The sequence below is a fragment of the Harpia harpyja genome, chromosome Z, assembly GCF_026419915.1.
Source record: "Harpia harpyja isolate bHarHar1 chromosome Z, bHarHar1 primary haplotype, whole genome shotgun sequence".
NCBI classification, from domain to species: domain Eukaryota; kingdom Metazoa; phylum Chordata; class Aves; order Accipitriformes; family Accipitridae; genus Harpia; species Harpia harpyja.
In genome coordinates, this window is record NC_068969.1 from 4,823,760 (window position 1) to 4,845,069 (window position 21,310).

At 59.4% G+C, this 21,310-nt stretch overlaps 2 protein-coding genes and 1 long non-coding RNA gene across 3 annotated transcripts; all 3 read left to right on the forward strand.

The window, feature by feature from the left end:
* LOC128137649 (coiled-coil domain-containing protein 81-like) lies at positions 1–7,116 on the forward strand. The gene is made up of 12 exons (XM_052778769.1): positions 1–1,356; positions 2,097–2,158; positions 2,612–2,765; positions 3,020–3,276; positions 3,647–3,735; positions 4,151–4,239; positions 4,325–4,448; positions 4,844–4,967; positions 5,414–5,542; positions 5,851–5,996; positions 6,284–6,409; positions 6,961–7,116. Exons 1-12 carry the CDS (start codon positions 1,278–1,280, stop codon positions 7,025–7,027), a joined length of 1,446 nt encoding a protein of 481 aa, XP_052634729.1. The 5' UTR covers positions 1–1,277; the 3' UTR covers positions 7,028–7,116.
* A 5,434-nt stretch (positions 7,117–12,550) lies between these two features.
* Positions 12,551–18,208, forward strand: LOC128137870 (coiled-coil domain-containing protein 81-like). The gene is made up of 10 exons (XM_052779105.1): positions 12,551–13,552; positions 14,293–14,354; positions 14,808–14,961; positions 15,216–15,472; positions 15,843–15,931; positions 16,347–16,435; positions 16,521–16,644; positions 17,040–17,163; positions 17,610–17,738; positions 18,047–18,208. The coding sequence occupies exons 1-10, from the start codon at positions 13,474–13,476 to the stop codon at positions 18,206–18,208; spliced, it is 1,269 nt and encodes a 422-aa protein (XP_052635065.1). The 5' UTR covers positions 12,551–13,473.
* A 10-nt stretch (positions 18,209–18,218) lies between these two features.
* On the forward strand, positions 18,219–19,324 carry LOC128137657 (uncharacterized). The gene is made up of 2 exons (XR_008233777.1): positions 18,219–18,617; positions 19,169–19,324. It is a non-coding gene; the product is annotated as an uncharacterized LOC128137657 (long non-coding RNA).
* Positions 19,325–21,310: the final 1,986 nt, after the last annotated feature.

Genomic DNA, 21,310 nt, shown 5'->3' on the forward strand with positions numbered 1-21,310 from the left:
TATCTTCCCCAGCGTTCCTCCTCTCTTAAGCCCTTTTATACTATTTTCTTATTTTTAGGTGGAGCTTGAGTGACTCTAGTCATACATACCTTTATTATGATTGGTGTAAAATCTCCTCGCTTTACTTTTAAAGGTGTACGCTACAGAAAATTCAGAGCGCATGCTCAGCGAGGGGTAGTTGCACCTTAGAGGCGGGTAGCTTTTGGGACAGAGGTGTGTTTTGCTATTATAATGAGCAAAGTTCCATGTCAGTACTCCAGAACTGGGCACTTATGATATAAATCAGAAGTAAGACAACAGCGTTGACAGAACCCCGTTGTTTCACCTCGTTGCTTCAGTGGATTTAGTGCAGGGGCCTTCCATTGCTGTTCCTATGGTTCCGGTTCCCCATCCCTGCGGTGATTTCGCAGAGCGTGGCCGCGGCGTCTCCGCTCTGCTCCGCCCTCCGTGTTGTTTCTCAGAGTCAGCACACCAAGCTCCCCTCGTGTTGCTGACATCTAAGGTTGCAGGTTATGTTGCTTAGGGAATTATTATGGAACAGATTCCTTGCATATCCACTGTATTCCACCCTGGAGGTTCACCTTCCCTTAAGAGAGGCGGGGGGACATATCAATAAGTCACCTCCAGCAATTATTCCACACTGGGCTGGCATTCTTCTGAAGTTACCTCGTTCTCTTGGAATCGTTGCCTTGGTCGTCTTCATTCTGCTCGCATCTGCCAGTTTCAGCTAGGTGTGTGTTAGCAGCATTAGCTTTATCAAAAAGTTGACTCTGGCTCAGCTCTTGCGGCCTGAGGCTTCAACTGCTTTAGCTTCTAGTGCTAGAGCCAGGCGATTAATCCTAACGATTCCCAGCACAGGTAACGGCAAGCTCTACCGGAGCAACTCGGAGAGAACGGGGGTGAGTGCTTCCCAGGACAAGAAGGGAAATCCATCTCCTCTCTCCCCAGCTGCGCCGGCTCCCTGCTGGCGCCATAATGCACCTTCAGAGGATGCAGGCTGATGTCACAGGGGGCTGCCCCGCATCCCAGGGAGGTCTCCCCAGCGCTGCCGGCACTTCCCAGCGAGGCTTGGGCGCTGCTGGGCACTGCTCAGGGGCTCCCCACTGCTGCCCTTCGGAGCTGCTCCACAGCCAGGAGCGGGATCGGGAGGCAGCGGGGCTGCGCTGGGGGGACCCGTTGTGACCGGCAGAGGAGCAGGGGCACGTCGGAGAGGAGTTTTGGGCGAGGAGCTGCGAAGAGCATCCCTTTCCCTGAGCGGAGGGCAAGCGGCAGGCGCGATGGAGGGCTGCTGCACCGTGGCCATCAGCTTGGAGCTCAGCAGCTTGTTCCCCACGCTCCTGCAGCTCTCCACCAAGGGTAAGGGGTTTGGGAATTCCTTCCCGAGGGGTCGCACCGGGGCTGGCCTCTGGAAAAAGCTGCAGCTGCCGGGCTGTGGGGGTGACTGGACAGGGCTGGGGGCTGCTGCGAGAGCCCTGCCTGGGGGTCCCACTGGACTCGGGGGACGATGTGGCAACCAGGTCCTGGTGCTGCCCGGAGCCCCGAGGCTCCCATGGGAATGGCTCCGTCCCCTTGCGAGGGGGGCCATCCAGGGCCCGCTTTCCCTGGGAGCTGGCCCCTCGTGGGGTTCTGGCTCTGGGATGAAAAGGGCTCCTGCGTCCCGGGGGCTGGGGGGGACAGCTACGGCTCCCACAGGGCTCTCGCGAGCCGGCTGGAAATGCCTGTGCTGTAAATCAGCCCTTTCCCTTGAACAAGACTCCTCTGGGAGAACCTCTCGTCCTCCTCGTGGGACCCCCTTGTGCCACCAGGCTGGCAGATCACGTCCTGGGCTCTGGGGTGCCAAGGCTTTCTGGGGGTTAGATGGCCACAGCCCCGGTCCTGAGCCCTTCCCACATCCCCGTTTCTACCCCAGCCCTGCCCCAGGAGCAGAGTAAGGCTGGCAGTCGGAAATTGGGGCACAGCCCAGCTCCGCAGCCGTGGCCGCGTTTGTCTGGGCTGTTTGCGGACACCGGCATCTGTCAACCCCTGGGCGAGGAGCTGGCCGAGAGGCTGTGAGCTGGCTGGCCCGGAGCCCGACACCTCTTTCCTTTGCTTTCCAGAGGTTGTGGCTATTTGGGATGCTGTGTCTGCGTACATCCTGGGACAGCTGAAGCAGGACAAGGTGGGCTGGCGTCTTGGTCCCCCTTTGCCCCGGAGGGCCTGGACCCCGGGAAGCGATCCCTCCCTGAGCATCGTGGCGGCACACCGAGGCAAGCCCGTGTGCCCAGAGCGGCTTCTTGGTCAACCAGGAGAGCAACCAAGTCCAGATCTAGTCTGAGAAAGCATTCAGCACGCGGTAGGGCTTCACCCTTCGCTGTGGTCAGAGCGGAGAGACCGAGCAGAGAGGCAGGCGATTATGCTGGTGCCATGCCAAGGATAATCGCTGGGAATCAGTCCCAGGGGTATTCCCTCCCTGTGCTGGAATTGCCTGGGATCTTCTCTAGCCAAGGCATGTTAGCAAATATTTTGAGGAGGGCAAGAAAACAAATGGAGAACACGGGCCTTTTCCTAAGCTTTCACTTTTCCCATCTCTGAAGTACTCGCTCATCAGCCTTTTTGTCTTTTTCCCGGGCAGGGCGTCCTGGTCGCAGGACTCGGGACCTTCGCTATGGTCCAAGAGCAATTCCAGGGCAGAGAAGAGGTGTATGTGGTTCGAAGACCCGTCTTCCGACTGGAGCTTGATGTGTTATGCCTGCAGGAGCTCGCGTTCCCCACAGTGGTTATCCCCGGTGAGAAAGCAGCGGCCACCCTCCGCTTTCCCCCTCCATGTCTGGGGGGGGGAATGTGTGCTCTCGGCTCTTTGGGAAGGGCTGGGAGAAGTAGAGAACTGCCTCTAAAGGTCAGGGGGTGGCTTGAGCTCCCCCAAAACTAACCGCTCCCCAAGGGCTGTTTCTGTGAGCACCCTTCCCTCTGGCATTTTGTTATGAATCTTAGGTGGAAATTTGGCCTGCTGTGACAGTGACCACGTTCCTCCTCCTCGCAGGCAATGTCAAGATCAAGCCGCTGAACTACAAGCGGCTGTCGCGAGCCACCTCCTTCCCACGGCACGTGGTGAAGGACTGCGTGCAAGAGACCATCCTCTTGTACTCTTCCCAACTGAAGAACGGGCAGCGCCTCTCCTTCGCCTTCAAGGACATTGGTGTCCTGTCCTGCAAAGACGACCTCCTGTGCATGCGGTTCTATTCTGACTGCGTCACAGGGCTGGAGAGCAAGGCCAGCCGGATTGCGCTGCTTCGCACTGTAAGTTGCTGGAGGTTTTGAGGGCTGCTTCCGTGTCTTTGGGAAGCCTAATGAAGGGTGAGCAACCCGGTCGCCGTTGGCCAGCCTGGACGTGGCAGGACAGTCAAACACCTTTCCCCGTGCTTGCCCCCGCTGACTTCTCCGTTAGCAAAGGCAGTTTCTTCTGGGTCCTTGCCCTACAAAAAGCCCAGCGGTCTTATTGCGCGGCCTCAGTGTTGGCTGTGCAGCTTCTCCAGAGCAGAGCAAGGGCTAACGCTGATGGAGGAGGATTTGGCAGAGAGCTTTTGGAGTGGGAGACAGGTCTGCTTCCTTTGGGAGCCAAGAGGAAACTGCCTTGGAAACCTTCTAACAGCTCTGTGTCACTTTGCAGAGGCTGTGGAGGCCAGGGGCAGCTGTCTCCGGTGGAGCGACCGCCGCCGCTCAGGAGATGCAGGCTGCTGCTGCCCACGCGTTCCCGAGGTGAGTGCTTTTCCTCTGCAGCCCTTGACCGGCCGAGCGGGCGGCTTCCCAGCTCCTGCTCAGGAGCACGCGTTGTCAGGGCTTGACATTTGGCATCGAGTCAGGGATCAGTTGTGACGCGACTGGTTTCTGGTTAACTAATGCTGAGCTGGCACTACGCGTGTATTCTCCTGGAGCGACCCGGCATCGTGATCGTGTTTCTCACGCCCAGCCTGTTGTCCTTCCCATCAGAGAGAACCAACTGCACGTGGTGAGGCAGCGTTGGGTTGGGGGAGATTGCCGATAAAACCTGTGCAGGGCCACAAAGGAAAAGGGATGCGACGCCTCGCACGACAGTCGGGAGGATTAGTGCTGGCAAGCTGCAGAGGGTAGGAGGTCACCGTTCTTCAAGCCTGTGTCATCATTCGCGTTCCAGGTTTCAGCTCCTGGTGATCAGCAGATCGGCGTCCAAGGCTTTCTCCACCTGGCACAAGAAGGTTGCAGAAAAGCACAGGGTCAGAAGAGGTACGGGAAGGGGTCCCTGCTGTCCAGAGCCCGGTTCAAACGCACTCCCCACGGGGCTGCTCTGAAGAGCTTCCTCCTTTCCCAGGTACAGAGGGAAGCCAGGTGCCTGACAAGCTGCTGCAGAGGCGGGTGAAGTATTCCCTCCCCGCGCTGCCAAACCAGGGGCCGGGCACCAGGCAGCAAGACACGGAGAAGAAGCCTTCTGCCAGGTGAGACCCTTGTGGGAAGGGATGAGAGGCACTCTTGCGCCCACGTAGGAGAGACATCCCCTTTGGAGACTCCGGCTGTAGGGACTCGGGAAGGTCCCTGACACGTGCCCCACGGTTTTTACGAGCTTGTGTGCCCCATCGCAGACCCCTTAGTGGGGAAGGCAGCGGAGGTTGAGTGCACCCCACGTTACTTTGCTTGCTCCTACAGCAGACCTGAGGTGCAGTCCTCTCCCATCCATCTGATGGGGCTCAGGAAAGGCCCCCCCTTGCCATGGGAAAGGGTCCCACCTCCACCGCTTCTTCTGCCAGCCTGGGGAGCTTTGATAGCAGACGGAGAGCATGGGGCACCCACCTGCCCCACGCTCACGCCGACTCCTCCTGGTGTCTCTTTGCAGTCTGCTCCCACCATGTCCAGGCAGCTCCCCCAGGACGAAGGAGGCAAGCAGGCAGGAGCCAGCTCCTCCAGCCAGGCCCACCGCTGCGCTCCCGTCTTCTGAAGGCTGCAAGAGAGCGCTGCAGGTACGTGCTCTGCCTTGCTGTAACTACCGTGCTGTTCGAGACTCGGCAAAAGCCTCTTTGTGCAGAGAGCCGTCCTGAAAGGGTCCCGTGGCCTGCGTTCATCGTCACCTCCTTCGGATCTTCTTCAGGAAAAGGAAGGTGCTGCACACCCTTCCCGCCTGCTGTTGCCCCCGGGTTGTCATGAAACACTTTTTCTTCTGGCCGGGGGCTGTGGAAAACGTACAAGTCCTTTCTAGGTCGTTGACAGTGGAGGTCTTTGGTCACTCCGCTGTGTTTGCCGTGAGTTGAGGAGCCTGGCGTGACTCCACGGCCCCTGATCTGTTAGGGGCAAAGCGCTGCCGACCGACCGGCTGAGGCAAGGGGCACCGACACGGGTCAGACCCGCAGGAAGCCCCGCCGGGAGCTGGGACTAATCCTGCCTGCTGCTGCGCTTCTGTCCCCTCCAGGAGGTCTGGCAGCTGTCTGCAGAGTGGGAGCGAGTGAAGACCCGGTGGGAAGAGCGGCGACAGCAAGCAAAGGCAGAATGGGCGGCGTGGGAGGCCTGGTCTGCAGGGGAGGACCGACAACCGCCCCAGGTACGGGGCAGCGATTGACACCGCTGAGAGCAGCAGCGGCCCTCTCCGTCGGGGCGGCAGGTCTCCAGGGGGGTGGGAGCGGGACTGACACCCGGCCGCAGGGCAGGGGTTTGCCCGCTCATCCCCGTGAGGGAGAGGTTGGCAGCAGGACCCGAGGGGCAAAAGCAGCCGTCAGCCGCGATGACGGGCACGCTGGTGCTGAGCCTCCCAGCTCCCAGGTCCCGCTGCAGGCTCCTTTTGAGAGGTCCTCTGGGAAACGGCACCTCTCTTTGCCGTCTGGTTTGCTGAGAGCGTCTCCTCCTCGGCAGGCGCTCGGCACTGGAGGCATTCGGGCTCCCCACCCTCCAGGCCAGCCCAGGAGAAAGGAGGTCGGCGGGAGGTGGAGGAAGGCTGAAAACCCTCTCCCAGCAGAGGAGATGGCAGCAGCCGCCCAGCTGGAGAGACTCCAGCCCGAGTAAGTGTGCGCCGGCTCCGGCCGCAGCCTGGGGGCACTCGAGCGGCCGTGACCCCGCAGGGATGTCCGGGTCCCCCGTCCCTGCGTCCTGGGGTTGCGTAGGACACCTTCCGACGTCTCCTAACGCGGGCATGACCTGGGTTACCCCCGCAGCTAAGACCCAAAGCTCACCGCAGGGTGAAGGGCTGAGCACACGCGGCACCGGGTGGGTGCAGGGGCTGTGCGAGGGCAGAGGCAGACGGGGTCTCCGGCAGAGGCTGAGGGATGACGTTTCCCTGTTGTTGCAGCCACCTTTCCCCACGAGCGGCCCAGGTCCTCAGAAGGCTGGAGCCGCATCAAGGACGGAGGACCATCTTCAGGCACGTCACCGAGAACAACCGGCGGAAGCTGGAGCAGCAGAGGCAGCTCCCCTGGTAACTATCTCCAAAGAGGGATGGTGCTTCCCCAGCTGCGAGGCCCATCCCTCCACCGAGGGCAGCCCTGGGGGAAAGAGGGCATTTCTCTGACACCCCTGGTGAGACAGAAGCAGGTTCTGGAGGCTGGCTTTGGGCTGGACCTCCCTGACAGCCAAGGGGGCTGCCTGGGCACCTGGAGTTGGCTTTCCATGTGGGACGTGAAAGTCCTGGCTGAAGACAGAGGGATCCCTCCGATGGCTGCCTCTCCCCGTTCCAAACCAGAGAGCACGTCCTTCCCTCGCAGAGTCCTGCCCCAAGACACCTTGCCCCGAGGGGGACCCCTGTACGGGACCCCCAGCGTCTCTGCCCCACTTGACTCAGCCCCAGGCTCATCAGCTGCACCTGGGCCCTTCTCATGGCCTTGGGCATCAGGGGTCTCCCCCTCTTCATCGACAGCTTGAGGCTTCGTCGCAAGCAGATCCCATCACTGGTGGCCTGAGCGACGCCTGCAGGATTTCTCTGCCTTCTCCCTGTCCACACGGTCACAGGCTTGCTTTCTTCCTCCCTAGCACACGATGCTGGTACCGCAGCGGAGGAGAAGGTGCCGGAGGCGGCGGCTGTAGCAGCGGCTGTTAGCAAAAGGGGGCTGGGAGGCTTCTCAGCTTCTCAGATCCACCTAAAAATACAAAATAAAGAGCTCTGGGGCTGTTCCCAGCTGGACTGACTGGTCTGTGCCTGGTGATGGTCTAAAGGGGTTACACCCCCGCCCCGTGCGTGATCCCAGAACGGCTCGTAGGGGCAGGAGGGAGTAAAGTCCACGCATACCCCACAGCGCGAACACGTGCAGCCCCTCTCCCGCACATCCCAACACAGAGGCAGCACGATGGAGGAGGCTCTCGTCCCCTTCCCGGGGAAAGCAGCACAGCTGGTGCTTCCCTGAAGTGCCTGCACGCTCCCGCACGCAGCGTGGAGAACCACTGGCAGGGCCAGAATCTGCGTGGGATGACAGGGCTGTGACCACGCTGGGACCACGGAGGTGTGGTGGGTAGATGGCACCGTGGGAGGGCTGCGGTGGACGGACGCGGGCTCGTCGGAAAGGACCGGCCGGGAAGGCGAGGAGGTGGAGTTGCCTCCTGCTTGGGGTGGGACAGGAGCCAGCCTGTGGGTCAGGGTCAGCAGACAGACCAAGGTGGCTGCCGTGTTAGCAGGGATCTGCTAGAGACCTCCTGTTCAGGAGGAAGATGTTGACGAGGCCTTCTTCAAACAAGTGAAGAAGGAAGCCTCACGTTCACAGGCCCTGGTCCTCGTGGGGGACCTGAACCACCCTGGTACCTGCTGGAAGGACAGTCCAGCAGGGCTCAGGCAATCTAGGAGGCTTCTAGAGTGCAGTTGCTGGCACGGGTGATGGAGGAACCAAGAAGGAGATGGAGGAACCCAGAGGAGATGGAGGAACCCAGAAGGAAAGGTGCTCTGCTGGACCTGGCGCTGGTGAACAAGGAGGAACCGGTTGGGGATTTGAGTCAGCAGCAGCCTTGGCTGCAGTGACCCTGAGGTGGTGGAGCTGAGGATGCCGAGGGGAGGGAGCAGGGCGAAAAGCCAAGACCACAGCCCGGCCTTCCAGGAGAGCGGACCGGGCCCAGCCTTGGGAACCAGCTGGTGGCAGCAAGGAGACCTAACAAGGCGGGGGAAGAGCGGGGTGGGGAAGGCACGGCCCTAGTTCTGGCTGGGCTCCGGGACAGCATTCCCAGAAAAAGCCACGGACGTCACTGCGTGGATCCATCCGTCCATCTTCGCCAGCGGCGGGGGGCAGCTCTGTGAGGAGAGGCCTCGGCTGCCCCTGCCGGCCTGGCAACAGCTGCGCCATTGGCCACAGCTGAGCCAATCAGCGGAGCCGGAGGCGGCCTGTCAGTCACAGAGAGAAGGGGCGGGAGGCTGAGCAGCCTGAGGAGAAATGGAGGAGAGAGGGGCTGGGGGCAGCCGGGGCGAGCAGGGGGATAGGGATAGGGATAGGGATAGGGATAGGGATAGGGATAAGACCAGGACCAGGCGCAGGGGCAGGTATCTCCCAGCGTGGACGGGTCTGGGGGGGACCTGGATTCCTCACGGCCCACGGGCCCTTCCGTGGTCGCCAGCCCTGGGCCCGAGTGCTCAGCCCCAGGGACAACCCCACAACCAAGGTCGGAGCGGTTCCTGCGGCTGCCCCGAGGGTCGCCAGCCCCCAGTCAGCCCTGAGTATCTGAGCTGGGGTGAGGTGGAAGAGACTGGAAAACAGTTGATGGAGAGGAGGCGATGGCAGCAGGTACAGGGCCTGTGGCTCCTGGGATTAACTGACACTGTTACTGTTAAGTCAGCACTTCAGAAACGCTCTAAGGCTCAGTTTTGGAGTTTTAGAAAGCAGGCATTCTTTATTGCAGCGCTGGATGGACGGGGGGATCGTTCCGCCTATCTGACAATTCCTGGTGCCGGAAGGTGAGTGCTGTATCCCCACCTGTGAGTGAGATGAAGGTGCTGATGCAGGGGCAAGCACCGTGCTTTGCCGATGCCTGCCTCAGCGCTGGAGAGAGGACGGTCAAATCCTGCCTTGCCGTAGGGCCCCCCCATGTGTCCCCGTCCCATCCCTGTCCCCATCCCCCCCCTCCCCCCCACCTTGCAGCAGGGACACCCCCCAGGCCACGTCCTGCCCGTAGGAGCTCCGCACCAGCCCCCAGCCATGCTCGAACTGGCAGCGCCGCAACCCCCCCGCCACTGCTCTGCAAACTGCCGCTCCAGCACCTGCATGGCAGTGGACGGGGGGGTCAACGGGGGTCGGGGGTGTTGAGACTGAGGGGGATGGGGGTCACTGGGAGCAGTGGGGGAGTACCGGAGGGGCACTGGGAGGGCACTGGGTGGCACCATATGACAGCATGGCGAGTACTGCGGAGTGGTGATGGTGACAGTGACGTGGTGACGGTGGCACGGTGACAGTGCCGCCATCCATCAGCAGGATGGTGATGGTGACACACTGACACTGATGGTGTGCCCATTCCCAGAGGGCCAAGTACCGCATGGTGGGGTCGGTGACATTGCGATGGTGACATGGTGACGGTGACACAGCGATGGTGATGGTGACGGTGACACAGCGATGGTTACACGGTGACTGTGATGGTGACATGGTGACGGTGACACAGCGATGGTGCCATGGTGCCGGAGATGGTGACACAGTGCTGGTGATGGTGACAAGGAGACACGGTGACTGTGACACAGTGATGGTGACAAGGTGACTGTTGCGTTAAAGCGTAACGAAGTTTGGCAGAAAATAAACCCCCTTGCGTTCCAGCTTGTCCTCAGATATCAGAGGGGCTGGGGGTGGCCAGGCTTAGATTCAGAGTGATGCCCAATTCAGCACTCTAAGTGCGGCCACGTTCGATATATTGAACTATCACGATTACAGATGCACTAATAGTGCACTGTACTTTCAGTTTAGTCACGTTCAACGAGCTATCACGGCTAGATTTTAATGAATAGTACAGTTTATTAAAGCAAGAGGAGTACAGGTTCTTTTGGATTGCCGGTGGTAGGTACACTGTCTGCAAAGCACGTGCAAATAATAACGCCGTCGACTACAAGCACGCTAAATTATGGAAAAACTCTACAGAGATTTCTGAGTTTCCCGGGGAAGCACTCGGTATAACTGAGGGTCCGAATCTCACCCAGTAGGCATGTCCATGGTGGGGGGGTGTAGCAGGGAACCATCTGGAGACGTGAGCCGAGTAACAACAGGACACCGATACGGTTAAAGTTGCTCTCCCTTTATTGCCCAAATAGCGTGCTTATATACCTTGTCAAGCTAAACATCAGCTGTCCACGCGCCATAAGCTAAAATATAATTGGTTATACTAACTCTGTACATGCGCATAAACATAGGACACGATTGGTTATACTAACTAAAACGCGCGAAACTTGTCTCAGTCTAATGGGTCAAGATAAACTGCCGAATTGAGGTTCTTCGTGCCAAGTTCCCTTTATCGTGGAATGCGCACCTGTGTTCTTCTAACTGGCATCTTTCTTTTTTTTTGTCTTCTTGTTTATTCTGTTCAAGGCCTTCTAAAGGCGTCTGGAATGCTCTTGCGACCGTTAGCTAAATATGTGTCCACAACAATTCCCCCTTTTTTGTTTTTCGTCAATTAACACCTGCTGTATTGCCCTTTGCAAAAATCTATGAACACAGTTAATTAAACACGGCAAAAGCAACATTGTACCTAATAAAATACATAAGAATAAAAGACTGTTCAGGTAATGCCAATGACACCCAAAAAGAGGTTTGATTAATAGCTTTAGCCAGTGTCACCCAAACATTCTTACTGTCCCACGGTGTTAAACGATGTGGATGAATCACCGGTGCCACTGTCATGCTGCTTACTACAGTCAGCGTGTCCCATATCAATCTCAGCATAAGGTTTCGTCCGTTTAGTTGGAATCCACTTTGGCCCATCTTCAGTCATGACACAAGCATAACCTCGGCCCCACGTTATTATCAGTGCTTCTTTGGCATCAGCATTATCTATCTGCTTTTCAATAGCATCTCGCAGACGATCAATAAAGGACATAGAAGGCTCCGTATTACCCTGCCTTATACTTGTCAATGATTGTTCTGGCTCTCCAACTTCAGGCAAGGTTACCATTGCCGTTGTGCCTTTCATGGGGCGCTGGTGTCCGATCCCAAAAAATGTGGCCAGTCGACGGGGCTTTGGGGGTGCTGCAGCGGTAGGTGCGGCAACGGCAGCTTGTGGCTGCAAAGCAGCAAGGGCTGCGGCAGCCGCTGTCCTTTCTGCTTTCATGGCATTTAAGGTATTTATTACATCTTTCCACACTGGTCCCAGCTCCCGGGCTGTCTTACCCTCCTTGCCACCTTCAATCGTGTCAGCCCAGAGTAAATCCCCAACCTCTCGCCATTCTTGCGGACTGAAGAAAAGCGGAGCTGACTGGCACCGTCCCTTCTCTCGGGCCCACTTAACAAGGGCTTGAATCCCTTTAATATCTGCCTCGAGCCCTCTCTTTGAGAGGATGCTTGCGAGGAGTCGAACCGCCGCCTCATCTTCCATGACGGTTCTTACCTTCGCAGAGGGTCGCTCAGCTGCGCGAACTCCAGGCTCCGACGCTTTGCTTTCGGCTCGTGCCCACCTCTGCTTCTCACATCCCCAGCCTCCCGGTATCACTTTTCTGCGATGCTTTGGAGGTTTCAGCAAGCTGTCAGGTCCAGCCTCCCGGTATCACTTTTCTGCGATGCTTTGGAGGTTTCAGCAAGCTGTCAGGTCCCTGTTCGGGCGCCACTTGTAGCAGGGAACCATCTGGAGACGTGAGCCGAGTAACAACAGGACACCGATACGGTTAAAGTTGTTCTCCCTTTATTGCCCAAATAGCGTGCTTACATACCTTGTCAAGCTAAACATCAGCTGTCCACGCGCCATAAGCTAAAATATAATTGGTTATACTAACTCTGTACACGCGCATAAACATAGGACACGATTGGTTATACTAACTAAAACACGCGAAACTTGTCTCAGTCTAATGGGTCAAGATAAACTGCCGAATTGAGGTTCTTCGTGCCAAGTTCCCTTTATCGTGGAATGCGCACCTGTGTTCTTCTAATTGGCATCTTTCTTTTTTTTTGTCTTCTTGTTTATTCTGTTCAAGGCCTTCTAAAGGCGTCTGGAATGCTCTTGCGACCGTTAGCTAAATATGTGTCCGCAACAGGGGGGGAAGAGACGTTCAGCCCCTCGACTGATCCCAGAAGTCAGCAATGTCCTCCCAACTTGCCTATGGTGGTATCTTCCCCAGCGTTCCTCCTCTCTTAAGCCCTTTTATACTATTTTCTTATTTTTAGGTGGAGCTTGAGTGACTCTAGTCATACATACCTTTATTATGATTGGTGTAAAATCTCCTCGCTTTACTTTTAAAGGTGTACGCTACAGAAAATTCAGAGCGCATGCTCAGCGAGGGGTAGTTGCACCTTAGAGGCGGGTAGCTTTTGGGACAGAGGTGTGTTTTGCTATTATAATGAGCAAAGTTCCATGTCAGTACTCCAGAACTGGGCACTTATGATATAAATCAGAAGTAAGACAACAGCGTTGACAGAACCCCGTTGTTTCACCTTGTTGCTTCAGTGGATTTAGTGCAGGGGCCTTCCATTGCTGTTCCTATGGTTCCGGTTCCCCATCCCTGCGGTGATTTCGCAGAGCGTGGCCGCGGCGTCTCCGCTCTGCTCCGCCCTCCGTGTTGTTTCTCAGAGTCAGCACACCAAGCTCCCCTCGTGTTGCTGACATCTAAGGTTGCAGGTTATGTTGCTTAGGGAATTATTATGGAACAGATTCCTTGCATATCCACTGTATTCCACCCTGGAGGTTCACCTTCCCTTAAGAGAGGCGGGGGGACATATCAATAAGTCACCTCCAGCAATTATTCCACACTGGGCTGGCATTCTTCTGAAGTTACCTCGTTCTCTTGGAATCGTTGCCTTGGTCGTCTTCATTCTGCTCGCATCTGCCAGTTTCAGCTAGGTGTGTGTTAGCAGCATTAGCTTTATCAAAAAGTTGACTCTGGCTCAGCTCTTGCGGCCTGAGGCTTCAACTGCTTTAGCTTCTAGTGCTAGAGCCAGGCGATTAATCCTAACGATTCCCAGCACAGGTAACGGCAAGCTCTACCGGAGCAACTCGGAGAGAACGGGGGTGAGTGCTTCCCAGGACAAGAAGGGAAATCCATCTCCTCTCTCCCCAGCTGCGCCGGCTCCCTGCTGGCGCCATAATGCACCTTCAGAGGATGCGGGCTGATGTCACAGGGGGCTGCCCCGCATCCCAGGGAGGTCTCCCCAGCGCTGCCGGCACTTCCCAGCGAGGCTTGGGCGCTGCTGGGCACTGCTCAGGGGCTCCCCACTGCTGCCCTTCGGAGCTGCTCCACAGCCAGGAGCGGGATCGGGAGGCAGCGGGGCTGCGCTGGGGGGACCCGTTGTGACCGGCAGAGGAGCAGGGGCACGTCGGAGAGGAGTTTTGGGCGAGGAGCTGCGAAGAGCATCCCTTTCCCTGAGCGGAGGGCAAGCGGCAGGCGCGATGGAGGGCTGCTGCACCGTGGCCATCAGCTTGGAGCTCAGCAGCTTGTTCCCCACGCTCCTGCAGCTCTCCACCAAGGGTAAGGGGTTTGGGAATTCCTTCCCGAGGGGTCGCACCGGGGCTGGCCTCTGGAAAAAGCTGCAGCTGCCGGGCTGTGGGGGTGACTGGACAGGGCTGGGGGCTGCTGCGAGAGCCCTGCCTGGGGGTCCCACTGGACTCGGGGGACGATGTGGCAACCAGGTCCTGGTGCTGCCCGGAGCCCCGAGGCTCCCATGGGAATGGCTCCGTCCCCTTGCGAGGGGGGCCATCCAGGGCCCGCTTTCCCTGGGAGCTGGCCCCTCGTGGGGTTCTGGCTCTGGGATGAAAAGGGCTCCTGCGTCCCGGGGGCTGGGGGGGACAGCTACGGCTCCCACAGGGCTCTCGCGAGCCGGCTGGAAATGCCTGTGCTGTAAATCAGCCCTTTCCCTTGAACAAGACTCCTCTGGGAGAACCTCTCGTCCTCCTCGTGGGACCCCCTTGTGCCACCAGGCTGGCAGATCACGTCCTGGGCTCTGGGGTGCCAAGGCTTTCTGGGGGTTAGATGGCCACAGCCCCGGTCCTGAGCCCTTCCCACATCCCCGTTTCTACCCCAGCCCTGCCCCGGGAGCAGAGTAAGGCTGGCAGTCGGAAATTGGGGCACAGCCCAGCTCCGCAGCCGTGGCCGCGTTTGTCTGGGCTGTTTGCGGACACCGGCATCTGTCAACCCCTGGGCGAGGAGCTGGCCGAGAGGCTGTGAGCTGGCTGGCCCGGAGCCCAACACCTCTTTCCTTTGCTTTCCAGAGGTTGTGGCTATTTGGGATGCTGTGTCTGCGTACATCCTGGGACAGCTGAAGCAGGACAAGGTGGGCTGGCGTCTTGGTCCCCCTTTGCCCCGGAGGGCCTGGACCCCGGGAAGCGATCCCTCCCTGAGCATCGTGGCGGCACACCGAGGCAAGCCCGTGTGCCCAGAGCGGCTTCTTGGTCAACCAGGAGAGCCACCAAGTCCAGATCTAGTCTGAGAAAGCATTCAGCACGCGGTAGGGCTTCACCCTTCGCTGTGGTCAGAGCGGAGAGACCGAGCAGAGAGGCAGGCGATTATGCTGGTGCCATGCCAAGGATAATCCCTGGGAATCAGTCCCAGGGGTATTCCCTCCCTGTGCTGGAATTGCCTGGGATCTTCTCTAGCCAAGGCATGTTAGCAAATATTTTGAGGAGGGCAAGAAAACAAATGGAGAACACGGGCCTTTTCCTAAGCTTTCACTTTTCTCATCTCTGAAGTACTCGCTCATCAGCCTTTTTGTCTTTTTCCCGGGCAGGGCGTCCTGGTCGCAGGACTCGGGACCTTCGCTATGGTCCAAGAGCAATTCCAGGGCAGAGAAGAGGTGTATGTGGTTCGAAGACCCGTCTTCCGACTGGAGCTTGATGTGTTATGCCTGCAGGAGCTCGCGTTCCCCACAGTGGTTATCCCCGGTGAGAAAGCAGCGGCCACCCTCCGCTTTCCCCCTCCATGTCTGGGGGGGGGAATGTGTGCTCTCGGCTCTTTGGGAAGGGCTGGGAGAAGTAGAGAACTGCCTCTAAAGGTCAGGGGGTGGCTTGAGCTCCCCCAAAACTAACCGCTCCCCAAGGGCTGTTTCTGTGAGCACCCTTCCCTCTGGCATTTTGTTATGAATCTTAGGTGGAAATTTGGCCTGCTGTGACAGTGACCACGTTCCTCCTCCTCGCAGGCAATGTCAAGATCAAGCCGCTGAACTACAAGCGGCTGTCGCGAGCCACCTCCTTCCCACGGCACGTGGTGAAGGACTGCGTGCAAGAGACCATCCTCTTGTACTCTTCCCAACTGAAGAACGGGCAGCGCCTCTCCTTCGCCTTCAAGGACATTGGTGTCCTGTCCTGCAAAGACGACCTCCTGTGCATGCGGTTCTATTCTGACTGCGTCACAGGGCTGGAGAGCAAGGCCAGCCGGATTGCGCTGCTTCGCACTGTAAGTTGCTGGAGGTTTTGAGGGCTGCTTCCGTGTCTTTGGGAAGCCTAATGAAGGGTGAGCAACCCGGTCGCCGTTGGCCAGCCTGGACGTGGCAGGACAGTCAAACACCTTTCCCCGTGCTTGCCCCCGCTGACTTCTCCGTTAGCAAAGGCAGTTTCTTCTGGGTCCTTGCCCTACAAAAAGCCCAGCGGTCTTATTGCGCGGCCTCAGTGTTGGCTGTGCAGCTTCTCCAGAGCAGAGCAAGGGCTAACGCTGATGGAGGAGGATTTGGCAGAGAGCTTTTGGAGTGGGAGACAGGTCTGCTTCCTTTGGGAGCCAAGAGGAAACTGCCTTGGAAACCTTCTAACAGCTCTGTGTCACTTTGCAGAGGCTGTGGAGGCCAGGGGCAGCTGTCTCCGGTGGAGCGACCGCCGCCGCTCAGGAGATGCAGGCTGCTGCTGCCCACGCGTTCCCGAGGTGAGTGCTTTTCCTCTGCAGCCCTTGACCGGCCGAGCGGGCGGCTTCCCAGCTCCTGCTCAGGAGCACGCGTTGTCAGGGCTTGACATTTGGCATCGAGTCAGGGATCAGTTGTGACGCGACTGGTTTCTGGTTAACTAATGCTGAGCTGGCACTACGCGTGTATTCTCCTGGAGCGACCCGGCATCGTGATCGTGTTTCTCACGCCCAGCCTGTTGTCCTTCCCATCAGAGAGAACCAACTGCACGTGGTGAGGCAGCGTTGGGTTGGGGGAGATTGCCGATAAAACCTGTGCAGGGCCACAAAGGAAAAGGGATGCGACGCCTCGCACGACAGTCGGGAGGATTAGTGCTGGCAAGCTGCAGAGGGTAGGAGGTCACCGTTCTTCAAGCCTGTGTCATCATTCGCGTTCCAGGTTTCAGCTCCTGGTGATCAGCAGATCGGCGTCCAAGGCTTTCTCCACCTGGCACAAGAAGGTTGCAGAAAAGCACAGGGTCAGAAGAGGTACGGGAAGGGGTCCCTGCTGTCCAGAGCCCGGTTCAAACGCACTCCCCACGGGGCTGCTCTGAAGAGCTTCCTCCTTTCCCAGGTACAGAGGGAAGCCAGGTGCCTGACAAGCTGCTGCAGAGGCGGGTGAAGTATTCCCTCCCCGCGCTGCCAAACCAGGGGCCGGGCACCAGGCAGCAAGACACGGAGAAGAAGCCTTCTGCCAGGTGAGACCCTTGTGGGAAGGGATGAGAGGCACTCTTGCGCCCACGTAGGAGAGACATCCCCTTTGGAGACTCCGGCTGTAGGGACTCGGGAAGGTCCCTGACACGTGCCCCACGGTTTTTACGAGCTTGTGTGCCCCATCGCAGACCCCTTAGTGGGGAAGGCAGCGGAGGTTGAGTGCACCCCACGTTACTTTGCTTGCTCCTACAGCAGACCTGAGGTGCAGTCCTCTCCCATCCATCTGATGGGGCTCAGGAAAGGCCCCCCCTTGCCATGGGAAAGGGTCCCACCTCCACCGCTTCTTCTGCCAGCCTGGGGAGCTTTGATAGCAGACGGAGAGCATGGGGCACCCACCTGCCCCACGCTCACGCCGACTCCTCCTGGTGTCTCTTTGCAGTCTGCTCCCACCATGTCCAGGCAGCTCCCCCAGGACGAAGGAGGCAAGCAGGCAGGAGCCAGCTCCTCCAGCCAGGCCCACCGCTGCGCTCCCATCTTCTGAAGGCTGCAAGAGAGCGCTGCAGGTACGTGCTCTGCCTTGCTGTAACTACCGTGCTGTTCGAGACTCGGCAAAAGCCTCTTTGTGCAGAGAGCCGTCCTGAAAGGGTCCCGTGGCCTGCGTTCATCGTCACCTCCTTCGGATCTTCTTCAGGAAAAGGAAGGTGCTGCACACCCTTCCCGCCTGCTGTTGCCCCCGGGTTGTCATGAAACACTTTTTCTTCTGGCCGGGGGCTATGGAAAACGTACAAGTCCTTTCTAGGTCGTTGACAGTGGAGGTCTTTGGTCACTCCGCTGTGTTTGCCGTGAGTTGAGGAGCCTGGCGTGACTCCACGGCCCCTGATCTGTTAGGGGCAAAGCGCTGCCGACCGACCGGCTGAGGCAAGGGGCACCGACACGGGTCAGACCCGCAGGAAGCCCCGCCGGGAGCTGGGACTAATCCTGCCTGCTGCTGCGCTTCTGTCCCCTCCAGGAGGTCTGGCAGCTGTCTGCAGAGTGGGAGCGAGTGAAGACCCGGTGGGAAGAGCGGCGACAGCAAGCAAAGGCAGAATGGGCGGCGTGGGAGGCCTGGTCTGCAGGGGAGGACCGACAACCGCCCCAGGTACGGGGCAGCGATTGACACCGCTGAGAGCAGCAGCGGCCCTCTCCGTCGGGGCGGCAGGTCTCCAGGGGGGTGGGAGCGGGACTGACACCCGGCCGCAGGGCAGGGGTTTGCCCGCTCATCCCCGTGAGGGAGAGGTTGGCAGCAGGACCCGAAGGGCAAAAGCAGCCGTCAGCCGCGATGACGGGCACGCTGGTGCTGAGCCTCCCGGCTCCCAGGTCCCGCTGCAGGCTCCTTTTGAGAGGTCCTCTGGGAAACGGCACCTCTCTTTGCCGTCTGGTTTGCTGAGAGCGTCTCCTCCTCGGCAGGCGCTCGGCACTGGAGGCATTCGGGCTCCCCACCCTCCAGGCCAGCCCAGGAGAAAGGAGGTCGGCGGGAGGTGGAGGAAGGCTGAAAACCCTCTCCCAGCAGAGGAGATGGCAGCAGCCGCCCAGCTGGAGAGACTCCTGGAGAGACTCCAGCCCGAGTAAGTGTGCGCCGGCTCCGGCCGCAGCCTGGGGGCACTCGAGCGGCCGTGACCCCGCAGGGATGTCCGGGTCCCCCGTCCCTGCGTCCTGGGGTTGCGTAGGACACCTTCCGACGTCTCCTAACGCGGGCATGACCTGGGTTACCCCCGCAGCTAAGACCCAAAGCTCACCGCAGGGTGAAGGGCTGAGCACACGCGGCACCGGGTGGGTGCAGGGGCTGTGCGAGGGCAGAGGCAGACGGGGTCTCCGGCAGAGGCTGAGGGATGACGTTTCCCTGTTGTTGCAGCCACCTTTCCCCACGAGCGGCCCAGGTCCTCAGAAGGCTGGAGCCGCATCAAGGACGGAGGACCATCTTCAGGCACGTCACCGAGAACAACCGGCGGAAGCTGGAGCAGCAGAGGCAGCTCCCCTGGTAACTATCTCCAAAGAGGGATGGTGCTTCCCCAGCTGCGAGGCCCATCCCTCCACCGAGGGCAGCCCTGGGGGAAAGAGGGCATTTCTCTGACACCCCTGGTGAGACAGAAGCAGGTTCTGGAGGCTGGCTTTGGGCTGGACCTCCCTGACAGCCAAGGGGGCTGCCTGGGCACCTGGAGTTGGCTTTCCATGTGGGACGTGAAAGTCCTGGCTGAAGACAGAGGGATCCCTCCGATGGCTGCCTCTCCCCGTTCCAAACCAGAGAGCACGTCCTTCCCTCGCAGAGTCCTGCCCCAAGACACCTTGCCCCGAGGGGGACCCCTGTACGGGACCCCCAGCGTCTCTGCCCCACTTGACTCAGCCCCAGGCTCATCAGCTGCACCTGGGCCCTTCTCATGGCCTTGGGCATCAGGGGTCTCCCCCTCTTCATCGACAGCTTGAGGCTTCGTCGCAAGCAGATCCCATCACTGGTGGCCTGAGCGACGCCTGCAGGATTTCTCTGCCTTCTCCCTGTCCACACGGTCACAGGCTTGCTTTCTTCCTCCCTAGCACACGATGCTGGTACCGCAGCGGAGGAGAAGGTGCCGGAGGCGGCGGCTGTAGCAGCGGCTGTTAGCAAAAGGGGGCTGGGAGGCTTCTCAGCTTCTCAGATCCACCTAAAAATACAAAATAAAGAGCTCTGGGGCTGTTCCCAGCTGGACTGACTGGTCTGTGCCTGGTGATGGTCTAAAGGGGTTACACCCCCGCCCCGTGCGTGATCCCAGAACGGCTCGTAGGGGCAGGAGGGAGTAAAGTCCACGCATACCCCACAGCGCGAACACGTGCAGCCCCTCTCCCGCACATCCCAACACAGAGGCAGCACGATGGAGGAGGCTCTCGTCCCCTTCCCGGGGAAAGCAGCACAGCTGGTGCTTCCCTGAAGTGCCTGCACGCTCCCGCACGCAGCGTGGAGAACCACTGGCAGGGCCAGAATCTGCGTGGGATGACAGGGCTGTGACCACGCTGGGACCACGGAGGTGTGGTGGGTAGATGGCACCGTGGGAGGGCTGCGGTGGACGGACGCGGGCTCGTCGGAAAGGACCGGCCGGGAAGGCGAGGAGGTGGAGTTGCCTCCTGCTTGGGGTGGGACAGGAGCCAGCCTGTGGGTCAGGGTCAGCAGACAGACCAAGGTGGCTGCCGTGTTAGCAGGGATCTGCTAGAGACCTCCTGTTCAGGAGGAAGATGTTGACGAGGCCTTCTTCAAACAAGTGAAGAAGGAAGCCTCACGTTCACAGGCCCTGGTCCTCGTGGGGGACCTGAACCACCCTGGTACCTGCTGGAAGGACAGTCCAGCAGGGCTCAGGCAATCTAGGAGGCTTCTAGAGTGCAGTTGCTGGCACGGGTGATGGAGGAACCAAGAAGGAGATGGAGGAACCCAGAGGAGATGGAGGAACCCAGAAGGAAAGGTGCTCTGCTGGACCTGGCGCTGGTGAACAAGGAGGAACCGGTTGGGGATTTGAGTCAGCAGCAGCCTTGGCTGCAGTGACCCTGAGGTGGTGGAGCTGAGGATGCCGAGGGGAGGGAGCAGGGCGAAAAGCCAAGACCACAGCCCGGCCTTCCAGGAGAGCGGACCGGGCCCAGCCTTGGGAACCAGCTGGTGGCAGCAAGGAGACCTAACAAGGCGGGGGAAGAGCGGGGTGGGGAAGGCACGGCCCTAGTTCTGGCTGGGCTCCGGGACAGCATTCCCAGAAAAAGCCACGGACGTCACTGCGTGGATCCATCCGTCCATCTTCGCCAGCGGCGGGGGGCAGCTCTGTGAGGAGAGGCCTCGGCTGCCCCTGCCGGCCTGGCAACAGCTGCGCCATTGGCCACAGCTGAGCCAATCAGCGGAGCCGGAGGCGGCCTGTCAGTCACAGAGAGAAGGGGCGGGAGGCTGAGCAGCCTGAGGAGAAATGGAGGAGAGAGGGGCTGGGGGCAGCCGGGGCGAGCAGGGGGATAGGGATAGGGATAGGGATAGGGATAGGGATAGGGATAAGACCAGGACCAGGCGCAGGGGCAGGTATCTCCCAGCGTGGACGGGTCTGGGGGGGACCTGGATTCCTCACGGCCCACGGGCCCTTCCGTGGTCGCCAGCCCTGGGCCCGAGTGCTCAGCCCCAGGGACAACCCCACAACCAAGGTCGGAGCGGTTCCTGCGGCTGCCCCGAGGGTCGCCAGCCCCCAGTCAGCCCTGAGTATCTGAGCTGGGGTGAGGTGGAAGAGACTGGAAAACAGTTGATGGAGAGGAGGCGATGGCAGCAGGTACAGGGCCTGTGGCTCCTGGGATTAACTGACACTGTTACTGTTAAGTCAGCACTTCAGAAACGCTCTAAGGCTCAGTTTTGGAGTTTTAGAAAGCAGGCATTCTTTATTGCAGCGCTGGATGGACGGGGGGATCGTTCCGCCTATCTGACAATTCCTGGTGCCGGAAGGTGAGTGCTGTATCCCCACCTGTGAGTGAGATGAAGGTGCTGATGCAGGGGCAAGCACCGTGCTTTGCCGATGCCTGCCTCAGCGCTGGAGAGAGGACGGTCAAATCCTGCCTTGCCGTAGGGCCCCCCCATGTGTCCCCCGTCCCATCCCTGTCCCCATCCCCCCCCTCCCCCCCACCTTGCAGCAGGGACACCCCCCAGGCCACGTCCTGCCCGTAGGAGCTCCGCACCAGCCCCCAGCC